Source organism: Emericellopsis cladophorae, assembly GCF_022114955.1.
Source record: "Emericellopsis cladophorae strain MUM 19.33 chromosome Unknown NODE_10_length_638493_cov_120_236322, whole genome shotgun sequence".
NCBI lineage: Eukaryota > Fungi > Ascomycota > Sordariomycetes > Hypocreales > Bionectriaceae > Emericellopsis > Emericellopsis cladophorae.
In genome coordinates, this window is record NW_026250935.1 from 398,528 (window position 1) to 424,865 (window position 26,338).

General features: G+C 52.9%; 10 protein-coding genes across 10 annotated transcripts; 4 read left to right on the top strand and 6 right to left on the bottom strand.

Annotated features, from left to right (window-relative positions):
- Positions 1 to 1,116: 1,116 nt before the first annotated feature.
- Positions 1,117 to 2,428, bottom strand: J7T54_002139 (uncharacterized protein; the record flags this gene model as incomplete). The annotated part of the gene is made up of 4 exons (XM_051504746.1): positions 1,117 to 1,121; positions 1,463 to 1,701; positions 1,751 to 2,090; positions 2,293 to 2,428. The coding sequence occupies 4 exons, from the start codon at positions 2,426 to 2,428 to the stop codon at positions 1,117 to 1,119; spliced, it is 720 nt and encodes a 239-aa protein (XP_051363834.1).
- Positions 2,429 to 5,003: 2,575 nt separating this feature from the next.
- Positions 5,004 to 6,591, top strand: J7T54_002140 (uncharacterized protein; the record flags this gene model as incomplete). The annotated part of the gene is made up of 3 exons (XM_051504747.1): positions 5,004 to 5,031; positions 5,176 to 5,430; positions 5,486 to 6,591. The coding sequence occupies 3 exons, from the start codon at positions 5,004 to 5,006 to the stop codon at positions 6,589 to 6,591; spliced, it is 1,389 nt and encodes a 462-aa protein (XP_051363835.1).
- A 192-nt stretch (positions 6,592 to 6,783) lies between these two features.
- Positions 6,784 to 7,930, bottom strand: J7T54_002141 (Derlin-like protein; the record flags this gene model as incomplete). The annotated part of the gene is made up of 3 exons (XM_051504748.1): positions 6,784 to 7,248; positions 7,560 to 7,830; positions 7,884 to 7,930. The coding sequence occupies 3 exons, from the start codon at positions 7,928 to 7,930 to the stop codon at positions 6,784 to 6,786; spliced, it is 783 nt and encodes a 260-aa protein (XP_051363836.1).
- Positions 7,931 to 8,510: 580 nt separating this feature from the next.
- On the top strand, positions 8,511 to 8,927 carry J7T54_002142 (uncharacterized protein; the record flags this gene model as incomplete). The annotated part of the gene is made up of 2 exons (XM_051504749.1): positions 8,511 to 8,716; positions 8,768 to 8,927. The coding sequence occupies 2 exons, from the start codon at positions 8,511 to 8,513 to the stop codon at positions 8,925 to 8,927; spliced, it is 366 nt and encodes a 121-aa protein (XP_051363837.1).
- A 575-nt stretch (positions 8,928 to 9,502) lies between these two features.
- Positions 9,503 to 10,945, top strand: J7T54_002143 (uncharacterized protein; the record flags this gene model as incomplete). The annotated part of the gene is made up of 4 exons (XM_051504750.1): positions 9,503 to 9,621; positions 10,033 to 10,162; positions 10,332 to 10,408; positions 10,489 to 10,945. 4 exons carry the CDS (start codon positions 9,503 to 9,505, stop codon positions 10,943 to 10,945), a joined length of 783 nt encoding a protein of 260 aa, XP_051363838.1.
- A 697-nt stretch (positions 10,946 to 11,642) lies between these two features.
- J7T54_002144 (Nitrogen metabolite repression protein nmr-like protein) lies at positions 11,643 to 13,064 on the bottom strand (the record flags this gene model as incomplete). The annotated part of the gene is made up of 1 exon (XM_051504752.1): positions 11,643 to 13,064. The coding sequence occupies one exon, from the start codon at positions 13,062 to 13,064 to the stop codon at positions 11,643 to 11,645; it is 1,422 nt and encodes a 473-aa protein (XP_051363839.1).
- Positions 13,065 to 16,779: 3,715 nt separating this feature from the next.
- On the bottom strand, positions 16,780 to 17,899 carry J7T54_002145 (Replication factor C subunit 4; the record flags this gene model as incomplete). Its single annotated transcript, XM_051504753.1, has 2 exons — positions 16,780 to 17,746; positions 17,796 to 17,899. The coding sequence occupies 2 exons, from the start codon at positions 17,897 to 17,899 to the stop codon at positions 16,780 to 16,782; spliced, it is 1,071 nt and encodes a 356-aa protein (XP_051363840.1).
- A 371-nt stretch (positions 17,900 to 18,270) lies between these two features.
- On the top strand, positions 18,271 to 19,040 carry J7T54_002146 (uncharacterized protein; the record flags this gene model as incomplete). The annotated part of the gene is made up of 4 exons (XM_051504754.1): positions 18,271 to 18,488; positions 18,541 to 18,660; positions 18,714 to 18,918; positions 18,981 to 19,040. The coding sequence occupies 4 exons, from the start codon at positions 18,271 to 18,273 to the stop codon at positions 19,038 to 19,040; spliced, it is 603 nt and encodes a 200-aa protein (XP_051363841.1).
- Positions 19,041 to 19,423: 383 nt separating this feature from the next.
- Positions 19,424 to 21,995, bottom strand: J7T54_002147 (putative transcriptional regulatory protein-like protein; the record flags this gene model as incomplete). The annotated part of the gene is made up of 6 exons (XM_051504755.1): positions 19,424 to 19,558; positions 19,605 to 19,765; positions 19,818 to 21,186; positions 21,233 to 21,264; positions 21,311 to 21,515; positions 21,570 to 21,995. The coding sequence occupies 6 exons, from the start codon at positions 21,993 to 21,995 to the stop codon at positions 19,424 to 19,426; spliced, it is 2,328 nt and encodes a 775-aa protein (XP_051363842.1).
- A 1,217-nt stretch (positions 21,996 to 23,212) lies between these two features.
- On the bottom strand, positions 23,213 to 25,299 carry J7T54_002148 (peptide transporter-like protein; the record flags this gene model as incomplete). The annotated part of the gene is made up of 5 exons (XM_051504756.1): positions 23,213 to 23,588; positions 23,638 to 23,968; positions 24,019 to 24,370; positions 24,449 to 24,954; positions 25,014 to 25,299. 5 exons carry the CDS (start codon positions 25,297 to 25,299, stop codon positions 23,213 to 23,215), a joined length of 1,851 nt encoding a protein of 616 aa, XP_051363843.1.
- Between the last annotated feature and the right edge of the window lie 1,039 nt (positions 25,300 to 26,338).

Consider the following 26,338-nt stretch of genomic DNA (forward strand, 5'->3'; position numbering starts at 1 on the left):
TCAGGTTGGCGCCCCCGACTGAGCTGTCGACTGCCCTGCGTTGCTGTCGTAGCCGATTGCGGGATGCTCTCTGCCCAGGCCGCAATATTCGAGCGGCCCGCTGACCACTGGTCGTTACGACCTCTGTTGTAATCATGGCGGTCACCCAGATTGCTGCGTGATGCTGGTCTTAGGATCGGGGGTTCAGCTTCAGACTCCGACTCGGCTGAAAGAGACTGTTCCTGAAATAATTGCCTGCTTGCGATAGCCTGCGTCTTTGGTTCGATGGCAATAGGGAGATAACTATGTCCTGGCTCTTTGGGGTTGCCCTCGTGAAAGCCGAGGGCCGAAAAGGGCGCCGTTAACTGACGGGAACCCAATTGGTTCTTCGAAGTTAACTCATGATGTCTTGTGCTTGCATCTGCTGTCTGCCGTCTTGCTATCCCAGGACCAGGACAGAAGTGTTGTGTGCCAGAGCCCGAAACGTGATGCTTCGTACTGTGATTACGGGACTTGCTTTGGTCGGACGTTGTTGGGCGCAAAACTCGATCCTGAAAATCATTCTGACTTGCTGGCCTGAAACCCGGGTCCCTCAGAAATTCTTCGATCCGTCGTATCGCCATTTCATCTTGGTGAAGAGCATCTTCTTCCGTCATATGACGACCTGGTCGGTCACTCCAACCTGAGACGTCTGTTGAGAGACTTTCGAGACCGTGGGGCTTCGAAACCTGGTTCCTCCGCGCGGTCGTGTTGCCATCAATGATATCGGGGGTAGTCCAGTCGGTTTCTTTTGGCTTCTTAGATAAGTCTGATTCTGGAGCGTAATTTAACTGCGAGGACCCCACGGAATTGTCTGAGCCCGGAGGTGAGCATCGTATTGCCCCCTCCGCTTGCCTCTTTTCTCTGGGGGGTGACGGGGCTCTACCGTAGTAGTATAGTTCTGGATCGTGCCTTGAGACGAATTGATGATCTGTGGATGATTTGATCCGCCGACTGGGCACCGGTCTTAAATCCTTTCCAAGGTGCGATTGGTTGTTGTCCACCATAGATTGCGAAACCCATGGTTGTTGGTCTGCAAAGTCATCCTTGAGGGGTAAATTGTTACAAGATCCCGTCCGCTTCGGCCCTCTGCCGAGGTCACTCTGTAAGCTTCGAAGACGATCAGTAAGGTCGTGCTGGTCACTATCGTCAGGCAGGCACTGCTGACGCGAGCTGTGCTCAGCGCCTTGTGAATCGTAGAAATCGCGGCTCCCAGCTCGTGGTGGCGATTCGTACCGTTCACGCCGCCTGACGACTTCTTCCTCATCAAGCTCCTGTTTATGTACTGCTTGGTGGTGGACCAGCCGTGCGAAAGGTTCATCATCGGTGTCCACCACAAGAAGCTCCTTATCCCCTCGTCCCAGAAGTCCATAAACAAGTACCTCCCCCTCCTTGATACCGACAACAGCACTGGTGCCTGCATATGTCGCTTCGTTTTCCATACCGGTACGGTTGGCGAAGACAACAAAGACCTCTTGATTCGACTTGATCTGTATGATAGGTTCTAGTCGTGAGATCCAGTACATGAGCGTCTCCATATCTGGCTCCTGTGGCTCTCGGGTGAATTCTCGGGCTTCGGCTTGGGTAAGCCACGCCATGGACACAATGACAAGACGAGCGCCACACTTGAGAGTGTGTTGGGCAAACTCAAAGTCTTCCCAAGGAGTCTGGAATTTGTAGGGACTAGTGAATTTAGCCTCATGTGTAATCTTGTATAGAATAAGCAACTCACTTCATATCCATACAGATTCCGATGGCGGTCCGGCCTAGACCAGGGAGACGGCCGGCATAAAACCCGTCGGGCCCTTCCAAAGCCCATGTCTCGTCTGTATAGTAAAGATGTGATTTGCGGTAGTTTATGATCGACTCGCCATCAGGACTGACACCAATGACCGAGTTGTAGTACGCGGGATCAGCAGGCCATCGGTCGGTCAGATCTTCCCTCTCGGGGTAGCCAGCGACGACAGTACAGTCATACTTGAGGGCAGCTGTCTTCGCCCACAGCGAGCTGATACCTGTGCCTGAATATTCAAGGAAAGGTGAGATCTCACGCAGAGACTTGAAGTTGTACCCTTGTTCAGTGACTTAGCGGAATTCGGTCTCACTCATGCAGCTTATGCTGGGTGGGCATTTGCGCAGGGAGGTTGCACGCTGGTTGCACGACAGAGATATCATGCCGGCACTCATTGCTGAACCTCGATCACTTCGTACAGCTGGATAGGCAAGAAAAAGCGGAAAGAACTGAGAGGAATTGAAAAGACAGCGAGTACTCACCAGTAAAGGCTAGTTCAGGCAGGACGAGGAGGTCTAGGTCCTCAGGATCGGCGCGACTAAGAACTGCATCGGCTCGGTTGATATTGTTGTTGACATCTCCGAGCTTAGGCGCAAACTGAAGACACCCTATACGCATCTTGGTCGCTCAGAGTGATGTCTGATGTCGGCGTGAAGCTGAGGAACTTCAATGTCCCGAGTTGCATGAGAGTCGCACCTTGCGCTTTCGTGGGCGTTATCGACTTATCTCATATACGCACGCTCGACGGTCGCCTCCACGTCACAGGCTCACAACCCAGCGTCAAAAGAACGCCGCAGTGCGCAGCGGCTGGGTCTACCACTGTTCCCCTCTGAAGCAGGTGGAAAGTCACAATGCCACGCCAGTCGAAGGTTGAAAGTATTGCAAGATTACGTCGATATGATTGCGAAATGGGTAGCCACGAGGTCTAGTGGACTCGGATTGTGATTGTGGGGGCTTGCCGTCGGCGTACCTTGGGAAGCAGGAGGAAATTGATTCGAATGGCCCGCAAAATGCCCTGTAGGTGGAGATGCAAGTGCCTACTAACTTGGTCTTGCAGTCGGCGCGGGGAAGAATGTTAAGGACTACTCCGTACTACTTGTGTCTAGCCAAACTCTAACTTGGCTTCGGACGTGGACCCCTCTTTGCCAGAGTCAGGAGTCACGTAAACTCACACTCCTCTCTTCTGTAACCTACCTACCAGCTTCCATGTGCACATCATCGCACCTTGACATTATTGAATTTTCTTTTCGCCATTATGCTGCATGTACCATTGGAAACATTCAGACTTCGCTCTGCATGGAGTTGGCTAGTGCCGTGTGCTGACTTGACACGAATCCTTGCGCATCTTACGGAGTACAATGTTCTGAGCGACGAGGTCCAATAGAGCACAGCTGTTAAGCGCCCGTGGATGGCAAACCCTGCAGTCATGCTATTGACGTCGACTGGTGCGAGCTGATATTACGTCTAGTGATCCCATTGGTGTCACCGCTCACTAAAAGGGATTCTCATTGTCTTGTGTCTAGCGTGCTGTGTCTTCTGACCTTTTTGCTTTGGGCAGAATCGCATGTCAAATAAACAGGTCTCGGGGTCACTCTACCTCCTAGTCTAGTCTCTTGGAAGGCTATCGCACGTTTCCATCTCGGCAAAAGCCTGTGCACCTCTGTATCCTCATTGTGGCAAGCGGAAATATCCGCTCAACTGTGCAAGTGCGAAAGACATCTGAGGCTCGCGGGCGGCGTTGAATTGCATCCAGCAACTCGAGCTGATATATTGACGATGCATCGGCCTTATGTGCGCTTTGAGGCCAGGTGATCCCATTACTAACAAATTATTTTATCACGTATTTTTGGGCGTCGCCTTTTTTGTGCCATCTCCTCGCCTACTCGGCTGACCACGTCGACACCTCAAACGACCGGCAGTCTTATTAGGAGACAACACCACAATAGCCAGGTATCACGGGATCTGGGCAGCTCAACAAGCACTTCCTTCCGCAAACAAGTTGCGCCTTGCGTTGGGCGGTGTTGAGAGACTTTGACAGTTTAATGGCACTGTAAACTCCAGCGCATCGCCAATAGTTCACCAGACAGTCAAGAATATCATCAATGCCACGATGTTAATTCTTGGCTCACTCGTGGCTCGGTGCAGCGCTAAAGCACCTAGTCTAGGCAGTATATGATCCTTCTTCATCAGGTGTGGTATACTGGCTGACACAAGACATCACTCGATTTTGAGTCTTCCAAGCATTATTGGCAGAGCCAGCATCGCATATGGTAGTGGGTCAAAGACCTCAGGAGTCCAGGAGTCCAGGCTACAGATGCAGATGCCATCGCACAGAGTTCTAGGCAAGGGTGTTGTCCGGCCGCATCGACGGCCGGCGTCTGTCAAACGACCACTCGATGGCCTTGTTCACGTTTCACGGCCTTCACCTGCTTCCCGAATATCCATCGACCGGCAGCAATGCCAGCAGTTCTCGACGGCTGGGCGCTTGGTAGGAAAATTGTTGCAATGCGATTGGTTCACACTTCTCCCCGCTTCAGGGTCTCGGCGTCTAGGCGGCTTACTTGCAGGGTGCTCGTGATCCTATTGGCTGAGTATATGGCTTCCCAGTTGGTTATCCCCGCCAGTGAGCTATTCTAGGTAACTGAAAACATGCGTGTGTGTATGAGATCGACGCTTCTTTGAACTTCGAGCACACCTTGTATTCTAGGCGCAAGGAGCAAGGGAACATCAGGCCTATGAGCGTGCGAGACAGATAGTACTTCGGAAACATCTCGTTTCGATGTAGAAGAGCCGCCTTTAATATGGTTCTGGGGCCCTCTAGTCGCCTCTGAGCTTCGTCCCTGGCTCTCGTGTCTTCGACTTTTCGCGATTCCATCTCCCAATTCTGTCCATAGTTGCACTGTCTAACACAAGCAGAAAGCACCGAGGATGAGGTTGCGACAGAGCAGCTAGTATATTCCTTCATCAGCCTTATTCATTTTCGCCCTTTCGCCTCTTCTCCCTCCGACATCGAGCCTGTAGCAATGTCTTGGCATCGTCCGATATATTTGGCAACATTATCGCTACTCCTTGCCACCCTGGTCTCAACACTGGAGTTCACACCCGGATCGTCATGTGCGACCTACTGTCTCGGTGAAGGGTACGATGATGCTTTTGACCCCAAGGCGTCGTTTGCAAATAGCACAGAAATCACATGCGACGACTTGGACTTCTCGACGGAGGTGACGGGGATCAGGTTCCAAAATTGTCTGGAATGTCTAGCAAAAAGCGAAAAGGTGGAAGACCAGGAGTCGGATAGCCACTGGTTCATGTGTCAGTTCACGGGAGCAATCCGCGCCTAGCACCCCAAGACTAATCTGGTACAGACAATCTTCGCTATGCTGTCAGCACCTGTCTATACGACTACCCCAAGTCCGGAAAGAACAGGCAGATCAACTCACCATGCGTGACCGAGTACGCTTGCGAGCCTCTAGATACTCCCGTCACCGGCGACGAACTTGATTCGAAGAACGAGGACACCTGGAACTACTGTGAAGCGGACGATGGCTCATTCAAAAAGTCGACAGTATGGACGTGTGTCAATTGTTTGCGAGTAGAGCAATACACTTACCTCGCCAACTGTAAGATCCGGACACCTTCATGGCACAGGGCCTGTAATGCTGACCCTTTATCCAGTCATGGTTGCGCTTCAAGCTGGTTGTGAACAAAAGCCTGAGAAGGGCCACATTGCATCGCTCAGTGGGAGTGTCTTCAGCAACTCACCCATCAACATCACCGAGCCTGTTGTCGACATCAGGACAAAGCCCAAAGGTGCCGGTAGCAACGAACTCACGACCGGCGCAATCGTTGGTATCGCGGTCGGCGTGGGACTGTTCCTGGTCGGTGGTGTCGCTCTGCTATTCATGTACTATCGTCGCCAGCGGCAGATGAAACGCAACGAGAAGTCGAGTTTCGAGCGCCGCGATAGCGACTATGGCGCCACTCCCGATCCTATTCTGCCTCCCGGTAACGGCAAGATGACTGCCTCCTTGAGGTCGTACACGCCACAGAACGGCTATGACACCAAGGGGCAAGTGGTGACAAGCGGCGAGTATGACGACAAGCTGGAAGAGGACTGTGGTCTTTCTAAGATCAACTATGCCTTTGACCCTCGCTCCAGATTCCGCGGTCCGGGGAGCGCCCTGCCATCACACGAAGCATACATCCCTCGCGGCGTAGCACAGTTACGTCCAGGAGCAGGCGGAGGTCTTGCTAGGTCACGCGACGACTCCCCTCATCGAGGGCATGAGCGAGCCCACACTGTTGGATCCATGACTATGCAGACCTGTCTCAACTCATCTTCCGGGGCAATACAGGCTGCCGACCACGCGGCGATTCGAGCGCCACCTCCAGCGTCGAGGCGCACGGCTTCTGTGGACGGACTCCCGGGCTTGCCACCTCCACCACCAGGTCCACCTCCAGCACCAAGTACAAGCGTGCCACCACCTCCTCCAGGTTCTCCGCCCAAGGGCCATAGCAAAACCCCGTCGATAGGTCTGCCTTCACTGCGCAGGCTCCGAGGTGCAAAACAATACACCCCGCCAACGGTGGAGGACGTCACACGGGATGCGTCAATGTCCATCTCCCAACCAGTGATGCGTTCGGGCTCGCGATTCAAGGACAAGCCTTTACAGGGCGGCTCAGTTTATGCTACAGACGGACGGGTACCCAACAGTGATGCTGCGAATGGCTATGTCGAGGTGCCAATGCGTAGCGGCAAGAGCACGCTCTACGGGTATTGACATGCAGAGCTGGCGTCTGAGTACTTGGAATTTGGGACACTAAATACGTAGAGCATGGCGTTAACGGGTTTGTTTCTTGTTTCTTGAAATAATCAACCCAACTTTGAGCAAGTGTTCACCTTCACTGGTGATAGCCACATTTATTTTCAAGTCATTCATTACTCATAACCTTCTGACGCCTAGTTTACGTTTTCAGCCTAGTCGGTGGCCAGGACCCCGAGTTCTCCAGGAGTCTGGCAACGGCCCAGATCCAGCGGAGGCACCACGAGCCACACCACCAGCCGCGCCCCTCGGTCCAGGAACAACCGGGGCGGCTCGACCAGCAAGTCCGCTGATTGTGTTCACAACGGTGGTGAAGAACGGAGGCGTGGGCAGCAGAGTGCGACCTTGGCCTCCAAAGGCCGGCCAAATCTTGGTCAAGAACTCCCACAGGTGTGCAGCGAAGAGTCCCTCCAGTTGCAGAGGAATCTGCGCAGCACCGCCTGGAAATAGCATGTTGATGGCGATCATAGCATATGGGGTTAACTGCGCGGGAATCGTGATGAAGTAGAAGTTGGTCTTCATGCCCCGTTGGTCCTGGACCACGGTGTAGGTCATCGAGATCATCAAGGCGTGCAGGAAGGTCATGTAGCCGAGGCCAGTGATGTAGTTGACACCCTGGAAGACTACGTCAGCGCTGCCCACTTCCGCTGCACTGACAAAATTTTCCTAATGACACGGAGATGTAGGGAGCTCAAGTGCACTCGGGTGGATAGAGAAACCACCAGAGTAATTCAAGATACATCCCACCATTCCTACACCCCGGACCGCCCTATTTTGCGAATGTGTGGGTCGATCCGACATGCAGGGGTAATTTCCCTCAATTCCAGGAACCGTGATAGCTGAAGAGGCAAAGCACTATCCGGGCAGATATGTTGAGGGGTGTTGCGAAAGCATATGGTGGAGATGTAGGCATCACGGCGACTTACCAGTATGGTTCCACAGATAAAGGTCAGATACCAGAGAAGGTCCTCCTTCTTGGAGTACCTACCACGCTCCAGCTGGCTCAAGTACTGGTACGAAAAGTACGCGTCGAACAGAAGGCCTAATTGAGGACCTGTGAGGAGGTACGCCGTGAACAAGCGCCATATTTGCGGTGGAAACTTCCAGAGGAAGTATTGGTGGAAGATGACATGGGTCCCGGAGAGCATGCCAAAGTGTACAGCGGCCGACATCAGGAGCATGGCAGTGACAGTCGATCTAGAAATGTTAGGTTTGATTTGAGGTTGCGCGGGAGAGGCATTCAAACTTACCGAGCGATGACTGGCGCCTGCCAATAAACTTCCATGGCCCCGTCCATTGTGAGAGTATGTGGTGGCTCTGGAGAAACTCGCAGGCGGCGTGAGGACTCGAATTTTGCAAGTGCAGCGCGAAGAGCAAGAAACGCAAAACGCGCGTTGCAATAATAATAAAGTCGCGGGAACGCTGACAAATCTTCAAGAAGAGATGAGCAATGCAAGCATTGAATTGACCACTAGGCTGCAGCAATGTGCGCGCGCTCATGCATCTTAGAGAAGCTGATGTCGTGTCCTCTGCGAACTTGTTGGAGCACAGAAGAAAAAAGCGGCAGCTCCGGCACAGCTTTTAGTGTGTCATGCAATTAACCGAGCGTGGGGCACTGAAGTTGCACGGTCCACGTTATCGGGGTTTTGGAGATGGTCGCCAAAATGCGTCATGGACAATCCGGAGCTCGGGACGCTAGGATTGAGGTACAACCTCGCCTTTGTACAGAATCCCTGGAGCAACGAGGAACAGGACAAACGTTGCGGTGGCATTGGTGTGGCAAACGTCAAACTTCCAATGTAATCCGAAGCGAGGACTCTTCCAAGAAGTAAGTGGTCGCCGTGCAACGCGTGCGCCTCGAAAACCATCCAGCTCGAATGCTAAGCGATCCAGCATACCGCCTCTCTGGGACGATGCGTTCCCATGATCTCATGAAGACCGATGAGGCCGACCAAGCTGCATGGGAAGCCGCGAGGGGCGCGGTAAGCGGCGCTGCTAAATGGGGCGTGGCAACTGCCATCCTTGGAGCCATTGGCTATGCTTGGTCGCCGGTGTATAGAGCGACAACTATTCAGTTCAAGGTGTAAGACTGACTCGACGCATTTGTGAATATAGTAGCTCTGACCATCTCAAGGTACATACAGATGTCGGGCATGGTGCTGGGCAGCATGATTGATGCCGACTCAAAGCTCAGAGAGTATGAGGCCAAGATGAGGATGCAGAGAAGGGTCCTGCGAGACAGGGCCAGATGGCAACAGTACGAGGAAGAGCTCACAAGGGGAAATGGCAAGTGAATGCAGCCACACGAGGTGACAGTTCGATCCAGAATCACTCATGTAGGTTACTTATCCATACACTTAACCCAATACTCGTCCCCGCGAGACGTTGTAACCAATTCACACATCCTCGCACTGCAGATGTACCCGGTACTTACCTCGAGAACATGAGTTGTTGGCATATTGGGGCTCAGTAAGGCAAGGTACCCAAGGTACGCTCACTTGGCAAGTAACGAGTTGTAACTGCTCCCACTCAAGCTTACCTCCGTACCTGCCATTTCAGGGAGAGCAGTAAGGTAAGGCACTAAGCTAGTATACCTGTCACTTGCTTGCACACAATGTTTATCAGCGAAGTCCATCTCGTGGCCGGGACCATTCTTAAGTGCACAAGGGGCGCTTGTCTACTACTTCTCCAGTAGCAAATAAGGTTTTGAATATCATCAGCACTGGGCACAATCACATCTACCTATGTCAACAGTGGCATCATGCCGTCAAGGCCTCCCGGACAATTTTCCACTGGGGAGTCTCGTCATCATTTGGCTCAACGAGAACATCCCTACATGAATTTACCCTGCAGCCCGACAACTCGGAATATGGTCACACAAGCGACCCTTGGCCCGCCGCCTCGCGCCTCTTCTGCTCGGTATTCCGATGCTAGGACACAAACGAGAAGACTCCCTCTCGAGTTCGACGCGTCCAAGGCGCACATACAGTTGGCCAACTTTTGGACCGATCCAAGCCACTTTCCCGTTCACCTACAACCAACCGGTCGACGAGAAGTGCTCACTCGCGAAGATGCGAACGCACGATGGGAGTATGCGCTCAAGCACATGGGCAAGCATCATCATCGTGATGCGATTCTCCACACTCCAACTGTTTTCCTCACATTACGTGCGCCCATCATGGCACTTCTGCCGTCTGCCCGGAAGCACATTATTCTCAATTGGGCCAAGCATCACGGTGAAAACGCCCTATATGGCCAAGCAAAGTTGTACTTGAATACAGAGACAATGATACTCAAGCCTCCGCCAGAGTGGACGGTGTTCCCTCCACTTCACAATTGGAAGGATCTGATCGGGACGTGTAACGACATACTGTTCGATATGATTCGTCTGTAGAACAGAGACTCGGACGACGGCGAGGATGGACAGAGGATCGTCAAGGTCAACACCGATGAAGTGGATGCCATAGCCCACAAGCTTGAGGCTATCCTGGAGTTTCTCTCCAACCACACAGAATTGGTCATAAAGCCGGTGAGCTTGCCTCAACCGGGATGCGTTTTATCGCTTGCTGACCGAAGGCAGACCTACAAGCCGGGCAACCTGAAAAGTCTCCCACGCGGGTCTCGATGTCAACCTTTCGTACCAAACGCACCTCCGTCAAAAGTTTCTGGCCCATCCTCTCGTGTTCACCTTCCCACAGGCTTGCCTACAAGATTCGCCCCCGCGCGCCGAGAGCGGTACAGATTTGCCGACGCAGTCGATTCTCACAATCCAATGGTTCGCCGCGGCTCTACCTCTGTTATACATTCGCAACTGAAAAAAGGATTGCGGGATTTGGAAACGATACGCGAGCGTAGGAACCAGAAGCGCGCGCGCAGTGAGGAGAACCGTCGATCGGCGAGGAAGACACGAAAGACGACGCACGACAAGGCTGGGAAAGAAGGGACTGGTAACGATGCGGGAATGGATGAAGACGATCAGTCATCAGACTCAGACTCGACGTGGGACTTTCCACAAGTGGACATGGATAAGGATGACGAGCAAACGCACAGTCCGCCTGAGAGCGACGTTGGCTACTCAAGCAGCCAGCTGGAGGATCAAGAGGAGGCCCTCCGAATGAGGCTCCTAGCCCAGTTTGACCCTGCTGCTGTCTATGTAGGCAGTGCTGGCACTCCAGCCGACAACAAGGGACAAATTGAAGTTCCTGGATCAAGCGCTGAGCAAGCTGGGCCAGCTCACGACAGAGGCTTTGAAGACCAGGCAGCGGTTCCTCCTGAAGGAGACACGAATTTCAAGTATCTGAGCAGTTCGTAGTTATGTGCATGGGAGTCCTGGCACAGCGAGTGAAGTAAAACCAACAAGCGATTCCAGCTACATCACATTCAGAATTTATTCTGTGGGAGCATTCCACCACCATGGAGATTCTCAGAACCTGCATGACTCATGAGTAAGTGATATTGTTATCAGCACCACCCCCACGTCTCCCCCGGGTCCCCCCAACCCCAGCCCCCGCGTCAGGTTCTCCTCGACCCCGGACTTGACTTACCAAGAATCACATAAATGGCCGACAGGACATCAAAAGCAGTACCCAGACCCTTCTAGCTTCATCATGTTCATTCATATGATCGCATGTCAGGCCGCCGGCTGCTGCCGCTCGCGCAACCTTCCATGCAGTTACTGGTCATATATACATTTGTAACCCGGCTGACCCCGGCCGGTATGCTGCTAAAGAAACCCCCGGCAAAAAACAAGACGAAGAAGCCAAACGACTTGGTAAGCCCGTATGGCGGCGAGCGTGCGCCGATCAGGTTTCCAACAAAACGCGGCCACGTTTCCCTTTCCCAAAACTTTTCCGTATGTCTGAAAATCTCCCAAAACGCCGAAACACAATGTACTCGCTTCTAACGCACAGTGTTGAAGAACAATTAAGGTCGTCATGCGTTCGTGACATATGCGAGTGAACCACATCCTCTCAAACGGCCTGGGGTCAGCGGAGTGGTATGACTGCGCCCTACGCCAACCACTGCTCCTCGTCTCTCTTTCGCCCGCGCATGACGAGGCCCTCATCTTCGTCTTCTTCGTCCTCCTCTTCGACGTCGTCGTGGATACGTAATTGGTCGACCGACGTTGTGGCTGTGCGCAGGGCTTCATCGTCCTCCGTCAGCTCGTCCTCGTCATCAAGCATCCACGTTAGTCCGTTCGCTTCCTCCTCGAGCGGGAACATTTCCCGGGCGTACTCCTCGAGACAACGAGGACCCTCCCAGAGCTCAAGAGCTGTCGCGGGGACACTGCTCTCCAAGCGAGCATCGCCGAAATAGGGAGGCTGCTTCTTCGCGTCAGGCTCGTTGGGGTCGAAGAGTTTCTCGAGGGCTTCAAGTTGCTCGCGATATCCAGCTGGAATGCGGACCTTTATCTCGATAGGACCTCGGACGTATCGCACAGGGCGACCGACGCCACGTTCAAAGACCTCGCAAGCTTCTTTCGGTGTCAGGTGCTCGTATGCCAGCGCGACACGTTCACCGCCCCATTTGGAAACACCATCTTTGATAATTTGCAGAATGGCCGGCCCAACGTCGTGTTCGGCATCCAGCCAGGGCAGCTTGGCGTCTTCGTGGAATGGCGCTTGCCACACAAAGGAGCCGTCTTCTTGCAATTCCATGCAGAAGAGTGGGTAGAGGAGTGATGTGAAATTATTGTTGTAAATGCCCGTGTACACAAACGTGGCAGGCAACTTCAGTTCTCGCACGTACTCTTCCACCTTGTGCTTGTCGGCCCACAAAGGCAGAGATGGCCAGCTTGGATCGTACGCAGCATGATCGGGCATGGACGAGTAGATGTAGTGCTGGATGCCGGCCTTCTTCGCAGCATCCGCCATTGCCTTGCCAATTGAGAGCTCGTCGCCATAAAAGGTGGTGTTTATGAAAGCGAGCTGGGCCCCGCGGAATAGGTTCGAAATGAGGTCGTGGTTGATGCCGACTCCGGACAGAGGGCCATTCTTGGTCACATCCTTATTCTCTTCCGTCGGCTTGTGTCGCGTGTACAGTTCTCCAACAAAGACGGTTACGTTGGGGTTTGTCGACACCTCCGTTGCGATCACACCCTCGAGATTCCGGAGTTGCGCGCGCACGTGGTAGCCAACGGCTGTGGCATTGCGGATCAGAGAAGCCGCCTGCCGGCCAGCAGCGTTGATCACGGCTATGGTCTTGTTTGGAGACGACATGAGTCGCTTGGGAGGCCGGAATGTGACTGAATTGTTACGCGAAGAAGCGAGGGGCGATGATTCCGAGTAGGAGGACCGGGAATGCTTGTGTTGTTTGCGATAATTGTTGGTATCGTTGGCGATGTGTATCGGAATACTCCCCGCGACCGAGCTGTTGATCTGGGCGGGCATGATTGCAGCCTGGGCTGGTTCGCGGAGGACGCGAACCGACATATATGTGGTGGCCAAGTGCGAGCGGCGAGAGGCGTTCCTGGTCTATTGGTTGATGAGAGGATGCCACGCAGACCCGACGCAGGGACAAATGTTGTGCGGCGGTCGAGAAGAAGGGTGCGCCGAAACAACGTCTTTTCAAATCGGGGTCGGCGCGACGTCTGCAACAGTTGGTACAGACAGTGCTGGGCGTGAGTGGAGAAGCGAAAGCCTGGATCAGCCCGAGAGCGGGCAAGTCAGTACGTAAAATGAATGTATGGTGGTGGACCGGTGACGGCGGCGAAGCGGCCAGCGAAGCGAAGCAGGGCGACCAGGAAGATGGAACTGGCAATAGGCGCAGCCAATGCAGACGCTGTCGAGGGATCTAGTGCGGGAGTACAGCATAATCACCCTCTTCAAAGACTGATAGTGAGGGGGGGCCCTTTGTAATGGTCACGATGGGTTTTTTTGCGGTGCAGCAGGCCACGCCTAGGTGGATTCCAGTCTGCGACATGGGTTATTCCAACGTCCGGTGGCCGGCCCAGTGGGCACGTTCCTGAACGGCTTGCCGTGGCGCAAAGAGAAACTGCCAGCGCCAGCGCCCACGAGGCTCGTAGGCTGGATGAACTGCAGCCCAGCGGCCTCGAGAAGCAAGCACTTGGCACAACTGACGAGATGGTGGGAAAACGAAAATGAGACAGCTGCAGGATGGAGGGGAAAGGGAGGGGCATGAAAATCCGGGGGTTATCAGACATGATAACGAGACTTGCGTACGTACCGGGTATGATTTGCAGTGCTTGGGGCGTAGCGGTGTGGTTGAAATGAGAGTCGAAGGGAAGGAAGGAAGTTGATTGTTGTCGCAATTGCTGGTCCTGGGTTCTTGACCAACGACGAGTGAGGCAGATTGTTATCTGTCGGACTGCTTTGCTACCTTGCCGGCTGACGGTGATTCTAAAGTCCCTGATCTACCTTGATCGGATGCGGACGACGTTGTTGCAAGCGAGAGGTTAGCTGGCCGTTGAGTGGCTGGCGATAAGCAGGCTGGCGATAGGTAAGGTGTGTAAATCTGGTCGGATGGCTGGGCGAGGTTTGATCGGATTGCGACGCAACTTGATCTGGTAAAAATTTGTGTGCCTGACAGTGGAAGCAATAGAGAAAAAGCGACGACGATGACGATGGAAGACCAGCTGGGCTTATCATGGCAGACAGCAAAGACATGGAGACTGGTCAAAGGCCCATCTACGAAATGGTTCTTTCCCCGGCGGAGGGAGTGCGATACCTGCCCGTGCAGGGGAGCGGGAAGTCTCTGAAAGAAGTAAACGCACGCCCCTAGTCCTTGCACTGCAGGCTGCAGCTGCCAATTGCAAATGCGCCTTCCAATCAAATGTCTGTATCTGGCAACTTACCCACTGATACCACGCCCTCTCTGCCCCTCCGTCGCTTCCTGCACCCCTCGGCGCTCCTCCGACTCCGGCCTCCACCTTGGCAGTGCCGCGCTTCACCTCCAGATCTCTAGCTAAGCTACGTAGTAGGCTGCCTATTTCACCGACGGATTGGCATTACCGCATTCATATGGATAGCTCACTCTCAAGCAGCCAGTGCTTTGCGACCTTTATGCCCCGGATAGACAGCCAGTACATGTGAGCTAATAGAGCCAGAGTATCCGCCTACAGATGTCTGATAACGGCATTCACAATCCGGGGTCATCAGTCGCCTCTGCTTGACGCTAAGCAAGTTCTTGCAGGCAGCCGCTGCATGCCAGAAAGCTGGAGAACTCTAATGGTTCTCGTGAACCGTCACGACTTACTCGCCCTCAAGCACGCCAGCGCGTAGTGTTCTTTACTTTGGCAGATCTCAGCATGAAGCCATCATCATGATATGCTGGAGTGCGCGTTGCGGTATCGGAATGCACCACCAGCTCATTGGCCTCCAGCAATTTCTATTACTCGATAACTCCAAATTGTAGTGCTACTATGGGCGATCACTACTGCATCACTGGTCGGAATTTTTCACCTGGAAAACTGTCTATACCTGGCCTAGCCAAACGTCCCAACGGGCTCCACGGTCACGTTGGATCGCGCATGGCCATGGGGTTCCGACGTCCGTCCGCAGTCCTTACCTAACACATTGGTTCCAGGCTCCAGTCAGAAAATTTTGTGTCGATTTCATTTCTCATGCCAGTTACCCCATCACCACCAACCTCGTCTACCATTTGCCAGACTAAAGATCTGTCAAGCTCGTGACCGACCGCCACTCTGTACGTTCGTTTTATTTGGGGCAATTTTGATGAGCTCGAAGGACTCGCCCTCACCAACCCACTGGTCTGAAGTCCATTTGATACTAGTCCATCCGGGTTCTCCACAGGATCGATCGTTGACCTGTTGGCTCGCATGGCCTTGGTGAGATGATGCATCCATGAGCATCGCCGAAGCCACGGACATCCAAATTCAAATGTTCGCAAACGATATCCGCACGCCTGTTGATCAGCGATCTACGAACGAAAACTATGTAAATGGCACGAGGCAGCATCCCGCGTCCCGAAGTGCAACCATTGCATCTTCGCCTCTTTCCAGCAACGTTGGTGAATGGTTGATTCTGATTCGTAGAGAGCATTCGGTCACTAACAAACGTATGCTGACGTTAGTCCCGTCAATTGATGATCTTCCATTGCTACAAGTTTTGAACACACGAGTAGGTCGAAAAGGCATAGGTCATGCGCACATGCAATCACAATTGCAGGAAGGACTACGTACCTCTGACAGATTGTCAAACCCAAAGATTGCGACATCATACGGCACCAGGCACGGTCTTGTCGCACAACACCGCGTGGAGGTTGCGTGTGTGCCGTAATGAAATGAACATCTCCGCGGACGTCTTCGGTGACGTGCCTTTCCCATTCAGGACAAGCGTCAGGTCCGCGCTGGCACACGAATTACCCTGTAGGTATTTGAACGCGCATTCTGCCGGCTTTTCCGCCGTGCCTCCAAGCCTTGTGAAGTACTACGTACAGACAATGCATTAGCTTCGCAACCGTATGAGGCTCGTTGACGATGAAGGAAGTAGCTAGATATGCGTCTTGTGCGTCGTTCTAGACTCTGCTAGCTGGAATAACTTCATCTTAGCATGCTCCAACACGCTCTAATTTTCCTGTCCACAATCATGTTCACATGAAAGTTGATTGATATTTTTCTTCTGGGTAGATTAAACCCATCCAACACAGTTATGGTCTCATAACCTCAAGCTATCATTAGCCATCTTCCTTTGCTACGTCACAATGGTCTAGATCTCGCTCACTCAAGCCCCTGAGGTCAACGCCAGCAATGGGGTGATGCCAATAGCTGTCCCCCAAGAATTTCGACTCGTGACGAGTGTGCCTGAGCTACCGTGTTCCCGATGAGAACTGGTTCACGAAAGCCCACCTTTCCCCATCCCGATGGTGGTCGAGGGTTCGCTTGCATGTCTCAACCAATGGGCCTAATGGTTTCTGTGCGCTTTGTCAACGTGCTTACTCTGTTCCTCGGATATCTCAACAATTGCCGGGCTATCAGCAGGTTGCAAGAGAATCTCGAGCAAGCTAGACGATATATGCAAAAAGGAATAGCGACGTTCGTGGTCATTTTAACAATGTAACATCGTTTAAGCAAGCAAGTCTATTGACATTCGCCATGACGGTGATGTTCGTATCCTAGTGAAACAACCCCCAACCCCCCAACGCCACATAATGACATAGCCTCGTCCCTCACGCCGTGGTGGTGAAGCCTTTCGAGTTCATGTTAATCTTACACAACCGAGCCACACAACCGCTGAGCTGCAGCAAAGTCTGCACACCCTCTAAAATTTTCATGTGCGTGAATCCAATCTCCTTGATGAACTCTAGCTTGGTGTGCTCGGGGAGAGTCGGTATCGTCTTGGTGACCTTGAACATGGTGCTGATAATGTCGTGGCTCGAGTACCCCAGAGTCCATAGCTCTCGCAGGGTATCCAGCGCAGAGTCCACGTTTCCGTCGAAGCATGCTTTGAGCATTGCCTGCACTTTGATCGGGTGTGGCGAGTCGACGACTTTAAAGACGTTGTCCCCCGAGACGAAGCCGAAACCGGCCCATGTTGACTGCAGATTGTTGATTGCCTGACGCATATCTCCTTCGGCGCTGAAGACGAGTGCTGCCAGCCCATCGTCACTGTACTCGACCTTCTCTGCCGCGATGATTTGCATTAATCGCTTGACGACCTGCTCGTCTGTGAGCCTGCCGTACCGTAGGATGGCGCATCTCGATTGTAGGGGCTCAATGATCTTGTTCGATTGGTTGCACGCGAACGCAAAGCGTGTGGTGTTCGAGTAGATTTCCATGGTTCTTCGCAGCGCTTGCTGCGCGCCGGATGTCATGCTGTCGGCCTCGTCGAGGATGATGAGCTTGTGGCGTCCCGCGGGCAATGTGACCTTTTTTTGTGCGAAACCCTTTATCCTGTTGCGAACGACGTCGATACCACGCTCATCACTGGCGTTGAGCTCCAGAACCGCCTCTTTGTACGAGTCCCCCAGCAGCTGGCGGGCCAGACATAACACACTCGTCGTCTTGCCGATACCAGGCATTCCCGAGATGATGACGTGCGGCATGTTGCCCTCTCTTGCGATAATCTTTAGACGTTCAATCGTTTCCGTGTTTCCAACAACATCATCCAGAAAGACTGGTCTGTACTTTTCCACCCTAGGGCAAGTGTGAGTGGAAGGATGCAGAGCAGCGAAGAGAGCCTTACCATGGCAGTTCATATGTGACATTGCCGTTTGAAGATGTTGCTAGAGCCGCTTTCGACGCAGCCATGGACGACTCGCCCTTTGTCTCGTTCTTTGCCGCCGGCATTGTGCGTGTATATGTGCGTGTGCTGGTTGTTTCTTTCTGGGTGGAATTGGTGATGTTGGAGAATCACTTTACGCGCCTTTGGAGATCTCGACGCGTTGTCGGGCAAATGTGGGGCACATCTAGCCCACCAAGAAATGGTCTGTGCACCACCAGGCTAGTGCCACCGCCTTCGGCTGTCCATGGCAAAACTCCCAACTTTTTTGAGTCGCAAGCTGCCCGTTTAATTAAACATCACCACCATTGCCAACAACCATAAACTTCAACACCCTCTGCGACAGAATCGATTGCGTAATCGGCACACCGAACGATAGTACACGGAGCTCGACACAGAATAACCAGAAACTTGAGTCTCCCACCAGATCCCCGCAAATATGGGTGTCGCAAAGAAAACGAGAAAGTTCGCACAGGTCAAGCGAGTGATCGGGCAGCGCGACAACCGAACGAAGGAAGGCAAAGCCAGGCTCGAAGCTCTGGAGAAGGAGAGGGTTGACAAGAGAGAGACGGCCGCCGGCGAGCTCATTCGCGAAGCGCCCCAAATGCCGAGCCACATGTTCTTCCAACACAACGAAGCTCTCGTGCCGCCCTACAAGTCCGTTGCCCCTCGGTCCCACGTTTTTGACCACCGTACTAACATGCGACAGTGTCCTCGTGGATACCAACTTTTTGTCCCACACAGTGCAGCGGAAGCTGTCATTGTTAGAATCCATGATGGACTGCCTCTATGCAAAGTGCAATCCGATCATCACGTCTTGCGTGATGAGGTAGGTTTTCGGTCTCTGTACCCTCTCGCCAAAGCGTCTCTGACATGTCCCAGCGAACTCGAGAAGCTTGGTCCCAAATACAGGCTCGCACTACGCGTAGCGCGAGATGAACGATGGACACGATTGCAGTGCGATCACAAGGGAACATATGCCGATGACTGCTTAGTCACCAGAGTCCAGCAGAACCGCATCTATATCATAGGGACCAACGATTTCGCCCTGAAGAAACGCTTGAGGAAGATTCCCGGTGTTCCAATTGTAAGCATACCTGCCCTCTTTTTCTAAATCCCTTGGATTCCGGCTGACATCTCGGGGTCTAGATGAGTGTGGCGCGAGGAAAATACGTGGTGGAGCGTCTGCCCAACGCACCTGATTCATAATCGCGGCAAGCTGTGAGCTGAGCTACGATCTGACGGAGCATCTTTTCATGAGCGTGACGATATAATCATTGGGCGGTGTGGCATGGAGTCTGGCGTTCAGGACACGGGAAAATCGACCATTGGCGCCTAGCTATGTGAAAAGCTAGGCAAAGACAGACTTTGAGGTAAATAGTTGGGTCTGCTACTGCATTGGTACAGGATGGCCAATCATCAAGTATCCGTATTTGACTTGGCTACACACATTGAATGATGCTTACACGCGCTCTCTGAGGCCTTTTATCTTTCTTTTTTATCTCCTTTTTTTTTTTCGAGAAGAAACAGGTCTCAAGTGCCGCGCGTACAACGAACCAGTGAAACCAGTCCGGCGATGCTGTGGCAAGCTGCTAGCTACAGTTTTCAGTCCTGCCCCAATCTATGTTGCTGTCATCCATGAGGAAGTTCTCAGTCCACTGGATCCCGACACCGTCAACCTCGGCGCCAGCAGTGTGGCCATGTGCGAGAGATATGTCGAGAAATCGCTGCAACTGTTAGCCGCTTGTCAAATCCCTTTGAGTATGATCTTACCCAGTCCATGGTTTCTGGTTCGACCCAAGAGGAATCAAAGTCGAATGTATTAGTGCTGGGCAGCGTTGAAGGGCCCATTTCCGGGAAAGACATGTTTTGCATGGCTTTGGTTGATTGCTGCAGCGCAAAGGAGTCCTCAACTTGTGTGGTCGTGAAATGCCCTACCACTTGTTAGCTACATGGAACGAGGAAGTCCACAAGTACGGAACTCACCATCAAATCCAACTGACGATAGGTATCCTGTTGCGGTGAGGTCATTTGAAGAGCTAGAGAAGCCCCCCATGCCGGAAGATATAAGACTCCCTGAAGCCGCAGTTGGTGCAGCAAGGGGCGAAGGTTGCAGTTGCCGGTCACTCAATTGCACCCCGAGCTTCGACAGCATGATGGCCAGTGTGTCCGCGGTCTTGCGGAGATCGGTCGCCGTTTCTGCTACATCGGTCCATGCAGTATGTGACTGTACCAACATTCGCTTCAGTTCATCTCTTGAAGGCGTCTCTGCCAGCTGGTTGCTCCAATGGCGCTCGTTGCTTGGATCGCCGTATTGTTCGTCTTTCAGAATCATATACACAATGACAGCCGCCAGCAAGTAGTCGTGCACAGCGAGTGATGAGAGAAACCACCCGTGGTGCGCTAGGACATTTCCGGGTTTGCTCGCTTCCCAAATCTTTTCCTGGTTCTCGAGCAATGTCATTGCACCTCGGAGACACTGCTGTCTGGAGTAGTCATGCTCCTGCAGGGGGCCATCCTCAACAAGATATTTCCGGTGGAGAACACAGCGAGACTTATTGTACAGCGCTGCTAGCCCGAAGCGCTGGATGATCAGAACCGGAGGATCGCCGACGCATTCATCCAGCGGGCGGTTCATCATAAAGGTTGGGAGGTTTTTCCAAGTCTCCTGCAGCATCTGATCCAATCGAAGGACCTCACTGTAGGGTGATGGCGTGAGTGCGTGAGATTGCTGGACAATGTTCCCGAAAACGCGCATTATCTTGGTCTTATTTATCGGATAAGTTGTGATTGTCCAGTCGGTACTCGGTCGTTCAGGCGGCAACTCTGTGCAATCCTCGTCAAAGTCTTCGTCTTTCAAGTTCCGCGGGACTTGGGTGTCTGTTTCGACGCTCTGGACGACACTCGGCAAGCCCATGTGGAAGGAGACCAGGGTCTCGACTTGAATGCCCATGTTCCACATGCGTCTCCTCATTTCACCTTCGAACGGGGTGATGTTGGCCAGCTTGCTCGGATCACGATGGAGGCCGACCTTGAGCATGAGTCTGATACACACGCTGGACAATATGGAGCATTGCATCTGCCCAGCACGGTTGAGTAGGAAAAATGATTCCGTGTAAAGCATGAATGCCGGGATGGTCCAAGGATTGGGCTGGGTGTACTTGCCCAAAGACAGGGCTTCTCTGGCCATTGACTTGTAGTGCTTGATGCGATCGTTGGGAGGCAGAGGCGAGTCACCCTCGACCTCTTGGGGTGCTTGGAAGCGGTTGAAGTGGACGCCTAAAGCGAGCATCATAAAAAGCTGCGAGATCCAGTGCAAGTTGACGCTGCCATTGTCTTGCCAGAAGCGAGCATACTATGCACATTAGCCAAGGATATCCATGGGGGTGGTTTTGGCTCACAGTTCTTGAGAAACTCGGCCTGTGTATGATGTCTGGCCGTGGTCAGCCGTGATTTAAAGAACAAATAGTTTTACGTACGTTGCGAAGGGCTCATGCAGGCGTAGTACCTCGTTATGAGTCTGTCGGCTATCCTCTTCTCCGGCAGCTCTGCGATGATGTCTTCGCGATTCCTAGGGGGACTAGGCGAGAGTAGGACCAGTTCAGCAGCCTCAACCTCGTCCGAAAGCGCATCCATCTCTTCGTCCTTATCCCCTTCATCAAAATAGGCCTTCAAGTCCTCAATCTGCGAGCTTTAGTCACCTGTGGTCATCCCTCAAAGCGGACGCCATGCACTCACGTCCTCCAGCATGGCTAAGCAGTGGGTCGGACCAACCCACGTCGTGGCTTGGTGCTTTCCTCTGACAACTTGCCCACCCATAGGCTGTCTCAGACCATCAATAAGGGGGGGTTGATCCGAAGCATCGGGCTGCGGTATGATGTTGCCCTCTTCATCCATCATGCCCCGCACCATCCCCTCAAGCCGCTTCAACCGAGCAGCCATGGTCTTCGCGGGCTTCTTCTTCTTCTTCTCCAGCTTGGGGGCATATTTGCAGAGGTCGTCGCGACCCTTCTTTTGGCATTGCGAGCAAGGCGTGCCCCGGTCGCATTTGAGCTTGGAGTAGCGACATGGTCCGCATGACAGAAGGACGCGTGAGCGCTTCTGGCGGGGTCCCTCTTGATTTAACCCCGAGAAAGGAGCGCCATCACTCAAAGTGCTGTTCATGACAAATTCGGCGATTGAAAAAGGGTGAGAGAGGTGACATGTAATGACAAGTTTTAGGGTCCAAAGGTGTATGGCGGGCCCCGACGGCTGTGGCTGCTTATCATTACGGCGACGATTGTGGCTTACCACTGGACCGTTTTGGCATTAAAACTCCGACATCCGAATTAATAATAGACATCTGAATGAAATGGCTAATCAATCCTTGAACATTATAGACCTAATACGGGATTGAAGTCGTCAGTCAATACTTTTTAATTATCGTCCTGCTCGTGTTATATATTTGAACGTTGACTAGTAGCTTTAGTCGGATATTGGGCTGATGACCCCTGAATGTCTTCGACAGTATTGTATATCGTCGAAAGCAAGCGGTAATGCTCTGGGCTCCGTCGGACTTGATAATTTTTACGGATACTGAGCGCGAATGGTTCAAGGCTATGCAGGATGCTATTGTGTCAAAGCATGAAGCACGTCGGTCACGTTGCAAATGAGCTCGAAGAGGCCCGAGGTGCCATTGTGCGAGGGGACTGCGGAACGGTTCGTCGCGAAGGAACTCATGGACCTGGCCGACAAGGCAGCATCGGATACTGGCCGAAAATCTCTCACCAAGTATGCGTCTTTGCCCATGGTTAGCGACATAGTCAAGAACGAGGACTGGGCCCAATTCAGTGTCGATCCAGGTGAATCATTCACGCAAACAACCTTGCGAATAGCCGGGACTCACTTTCAAGAGTTATAGAAGAGCAGAAAGTTGCAAGAATCTCACCACCAGGACCTGACAAAGAAGAGACTGGGGCGCCCAATTTGATGCATCTGAAGAAATCTCAGTCTCTTCAACAAGTATCCACGGGATGAAGCAGAGGCCTTGGAACCTTGCGTGGATTCCCACGCAACGACACGGATCGACATGCTTCAACCAGTATTGGCTCAAAAGCATTGATTGTTATTAAGTTGCATTTTTGCTTCGGGCATGACCCTTTGATACGAGTAGTAGGAATAACTAATAAGAATTGCCTACTAGTCTTGATCGAGTATTGGGCTGAGCCATACATTTGCAACTAATAAAGAGCACCCTTGAGTGTGACTAAGCTTGAGAAAGAAATTCATGTTATGAATTGGTGGTATCTTGCTTAGATCCGACTAAACAGCGGCCATGCAACCACATGCCTCAAACCCCTTCCTGAATCTCTTCTACGCGTTAGATGAACACTTGAAGACGCTTAGATGCGCTTCTCATCGTCAACGGTGTCTTCCGCACCAGCGTCGGAGATGCGCTTGGGACCAGGCAGCTCAACACCAGTGACCTTGTTAGCGACGAGACCCTCAGGAAGCTCGTTGAGATGGTCTTCCATGATATCGAGGTGGCGAAACTGCAGGTAGAAGCAGGTACCGCCAATGAAGGCAAGGATAGCAGCAGTGGTGTAGTTCCAGACGAGCAGAGGGTCGTCAGAGAGGGCGACGAGGGCCTGACCAAGGGCAGCAGCGAAAGCGTTCATGAACAGAGCGAAAGCCTGCACCATGGAACGCATGTTCTTGGGGGCCTTGGTGTAAGCATACTCGAGCGAGGTGATGGAGGCGAATACCTCAGACAGAGCGCTGTGCATATTAGCGGCTGGCGATCAGAATGGGGCAGAGGGGAACTCACATGAGAATGTAGCTGCCAGATTGGGCCCAGACATTAATCTCCGCGGGAGGGCAATCCTCACCGTTTGAATATTTGCCACACTCGGAACGCGAGTAGATGTAATGCTGGACAACCGCAGACCAGATCATGGCAGAACAACCAGCAAAGAAGCCGCAAGCGATCTTCTTGATGGGGGTGAAGCGGATACCCATCTTGCGGAGAAAGGGGTAAATCACGAAATCATTCAGCGGAATGAAGATCAAGAGGGAAAAGGGGTTCAGGTTGGTGATGACATCGTTTGGTACGCCGTGTCTTTTCATAGTCGCGGCCTGAGACACCAAGTTATTGTTGGCTATCATCTTGTCAGTATTGAATCCTCAGTGAAGGGTTTTTATCGCTCACTTTGGTTGTAGCAGAGCCAAAACAGGGGGTACCAGCAGAAGACGGCGCAGGCATTGGCACCGCGGCGAACCTCCTCAACCCAGTTGTCGTCAAAGGTCATCCACTTGGGGCGGCTAGCATCCGTAAACTTGGAGGGCTTGACGTTCTCCCAGAAAGTGCCGTCGTGGAGGTTCTTGTACGTCTTCCAAGGGTTAATGGACCAACGGCCCTTGTTGGCTAGAACAAAAGTCCTCCAAGCTGGGACCAGCACGGATCCGCCCGGCGGCCTCCTGGAGTAACGCTTCCTGCCCCAGATCATAATGGCCGGGCATAGACACAGCATGATGGTGGGAAGGGTATAGGATAACCAGAACTAAATTTCGTTAGCTGATGGTCCAGGAATCATAAAGAATCAAAAAATCAGTACCCCGACGTATTTCTCAACCCATACCATGCTGACCTGGCCAGCAAGGGCGCCGACGTTGATGGAGAAATAGAACCACAGGTAGATGCGCTCGTTGGTGACGGCGGGGTCGACGATGACCCTCTCACCGGACTTGAGGGTCTTGACGTGCATGTGCTGCTCACCAAGCTGCTCGACAATCATCGGGTTGACATTGGGCTTGAAACCACCGGTACCGAAGCCAATGACGATGATGCCGAGGATCATGCAGGCGAGCGAAGCAGACTGGTTGGGGATGACACCTGGGATAGCGGACGTGATAAGGATGATGTGACCGATAATGTCAATGCCAAGGGCCCAACAGATAGTCTTGTAGCGGCCCCAGTATTGATCGGCAATGTAGGCACCGAAAAGCGGCATAAAATACTGCCAGAACTGGTTGAAGGTGGTGATGCCGGTCGAGGCACGCTGTCCCATGCCCAAGACGCCAGGCTGCACGGGGTCGGCACCAGTCAAGGACCCTTCAGGAAGAGGGCGCTGGATGAAGTTGGTGACTTTTCCAGAAGTTAGATGAGAGACCATAGGAGGATAAGGGGTAGCCGAAATCACTTACAGACAATGGTCGTGCCGTAGTACGAGAAACGCTCGCAAAGCTCGATGAAAGCAATGGAGAACAGCTTGATGGGGATCTTTTCAGGCACACGACGCAGAGTCCTCATCTCCTCGGGAGTGGGAAGGTCATCGTAGTGGACCAGGCCATCGTGGCCTCCTGAGACGGCGACAGAGGCCCGGGGCTCGGCATCGGTGGCGTTGGCGTTGGCGATGGAGTTGCGCTTTTGTTCAACGGCCTCGCTGCGCAGGGTAGCGCCGCCAACCTCGGCAGCGTCACCAGTAGGCATGATGTTGAGTGTGCAGTGTCTGGGGCTTTGTGACTTATACAAAAGGCCGCAAGGGTCGCAGTCGCATGAATCTCGAGAAGGAAGAGACTCGAAGGAAGGAGCGGCGGACGAGTCGGTGGGAAGGTGCATCCATCTTTATGAGATTGTGAAAGAAGGAGCAGCCGACCAACGACCCCTGCACCTTCACCTGCGAAGAATGTTACATCGTGTTAGCAGCAGCCAAGACGCCGAGTGGAAGAGCGCGCATCGGGAAATGTTCATCATGAACTTGTTTTTGGCCAAGCGGGAACCCATGGCCTGGAGCTTCCCACTCGAGGCTCTACAGAACGCCACGCTCGGGAGGGGCCCGCTAAGCTTTGGCTTTTGCGCCTTGCCGACAGCTATTGCTAAATACAACTTCCGGCCCATAGATCCTCGTCTTGATGCGATTCCTTGCGACAACTTGGCTGGCAGACCATGCAGCTATGAGGTCCGCAAGGAAATCTAGCGCAAACTGCTCAGCTTAGCTAGACACCTCTTTCAGCAGACAGATATTGGACCATAAGACTGGAAGAAATGCAGTATGGACCTGAGCAGCTGGCCATGGGGCCCAACTGAGATGCGACCTTGAGCCAAGAGGGGCAGGAGCGATGGACGAGGCCGCCAACCGCGACAACTGCAAACAACGCCATTGGCCCCGCCAATAATGCAGTTTAATCTTGGTTGCGAGGGTCAGCTTTAGAGAGGCAAAGATATTCATCGATCGGTGGTCACAAGGCTCACGTGGGCTATTGGGGGTAAATGGCAAGAGGGCACACCAGACGGCAATCGCTGAGGCGCCCATGTAACTGGGGACCTTGTCTCCAGCCACACTGTTCGCTACTGGACCAGGCAGCTGTCTGCCGAACAGAGGAACTTCTTGCGTTATCCTCCGAGTCTAGGCGAGGCGCGCAGTGATAGGTTGGAGTCGAGATAAGAAGTTCAAGTGTGGGGTAGCCACAGGAAAGGGGTGGACACTGACCCTAGCTAGACACAATGCCGAGGGCGAACAGGTTACAGA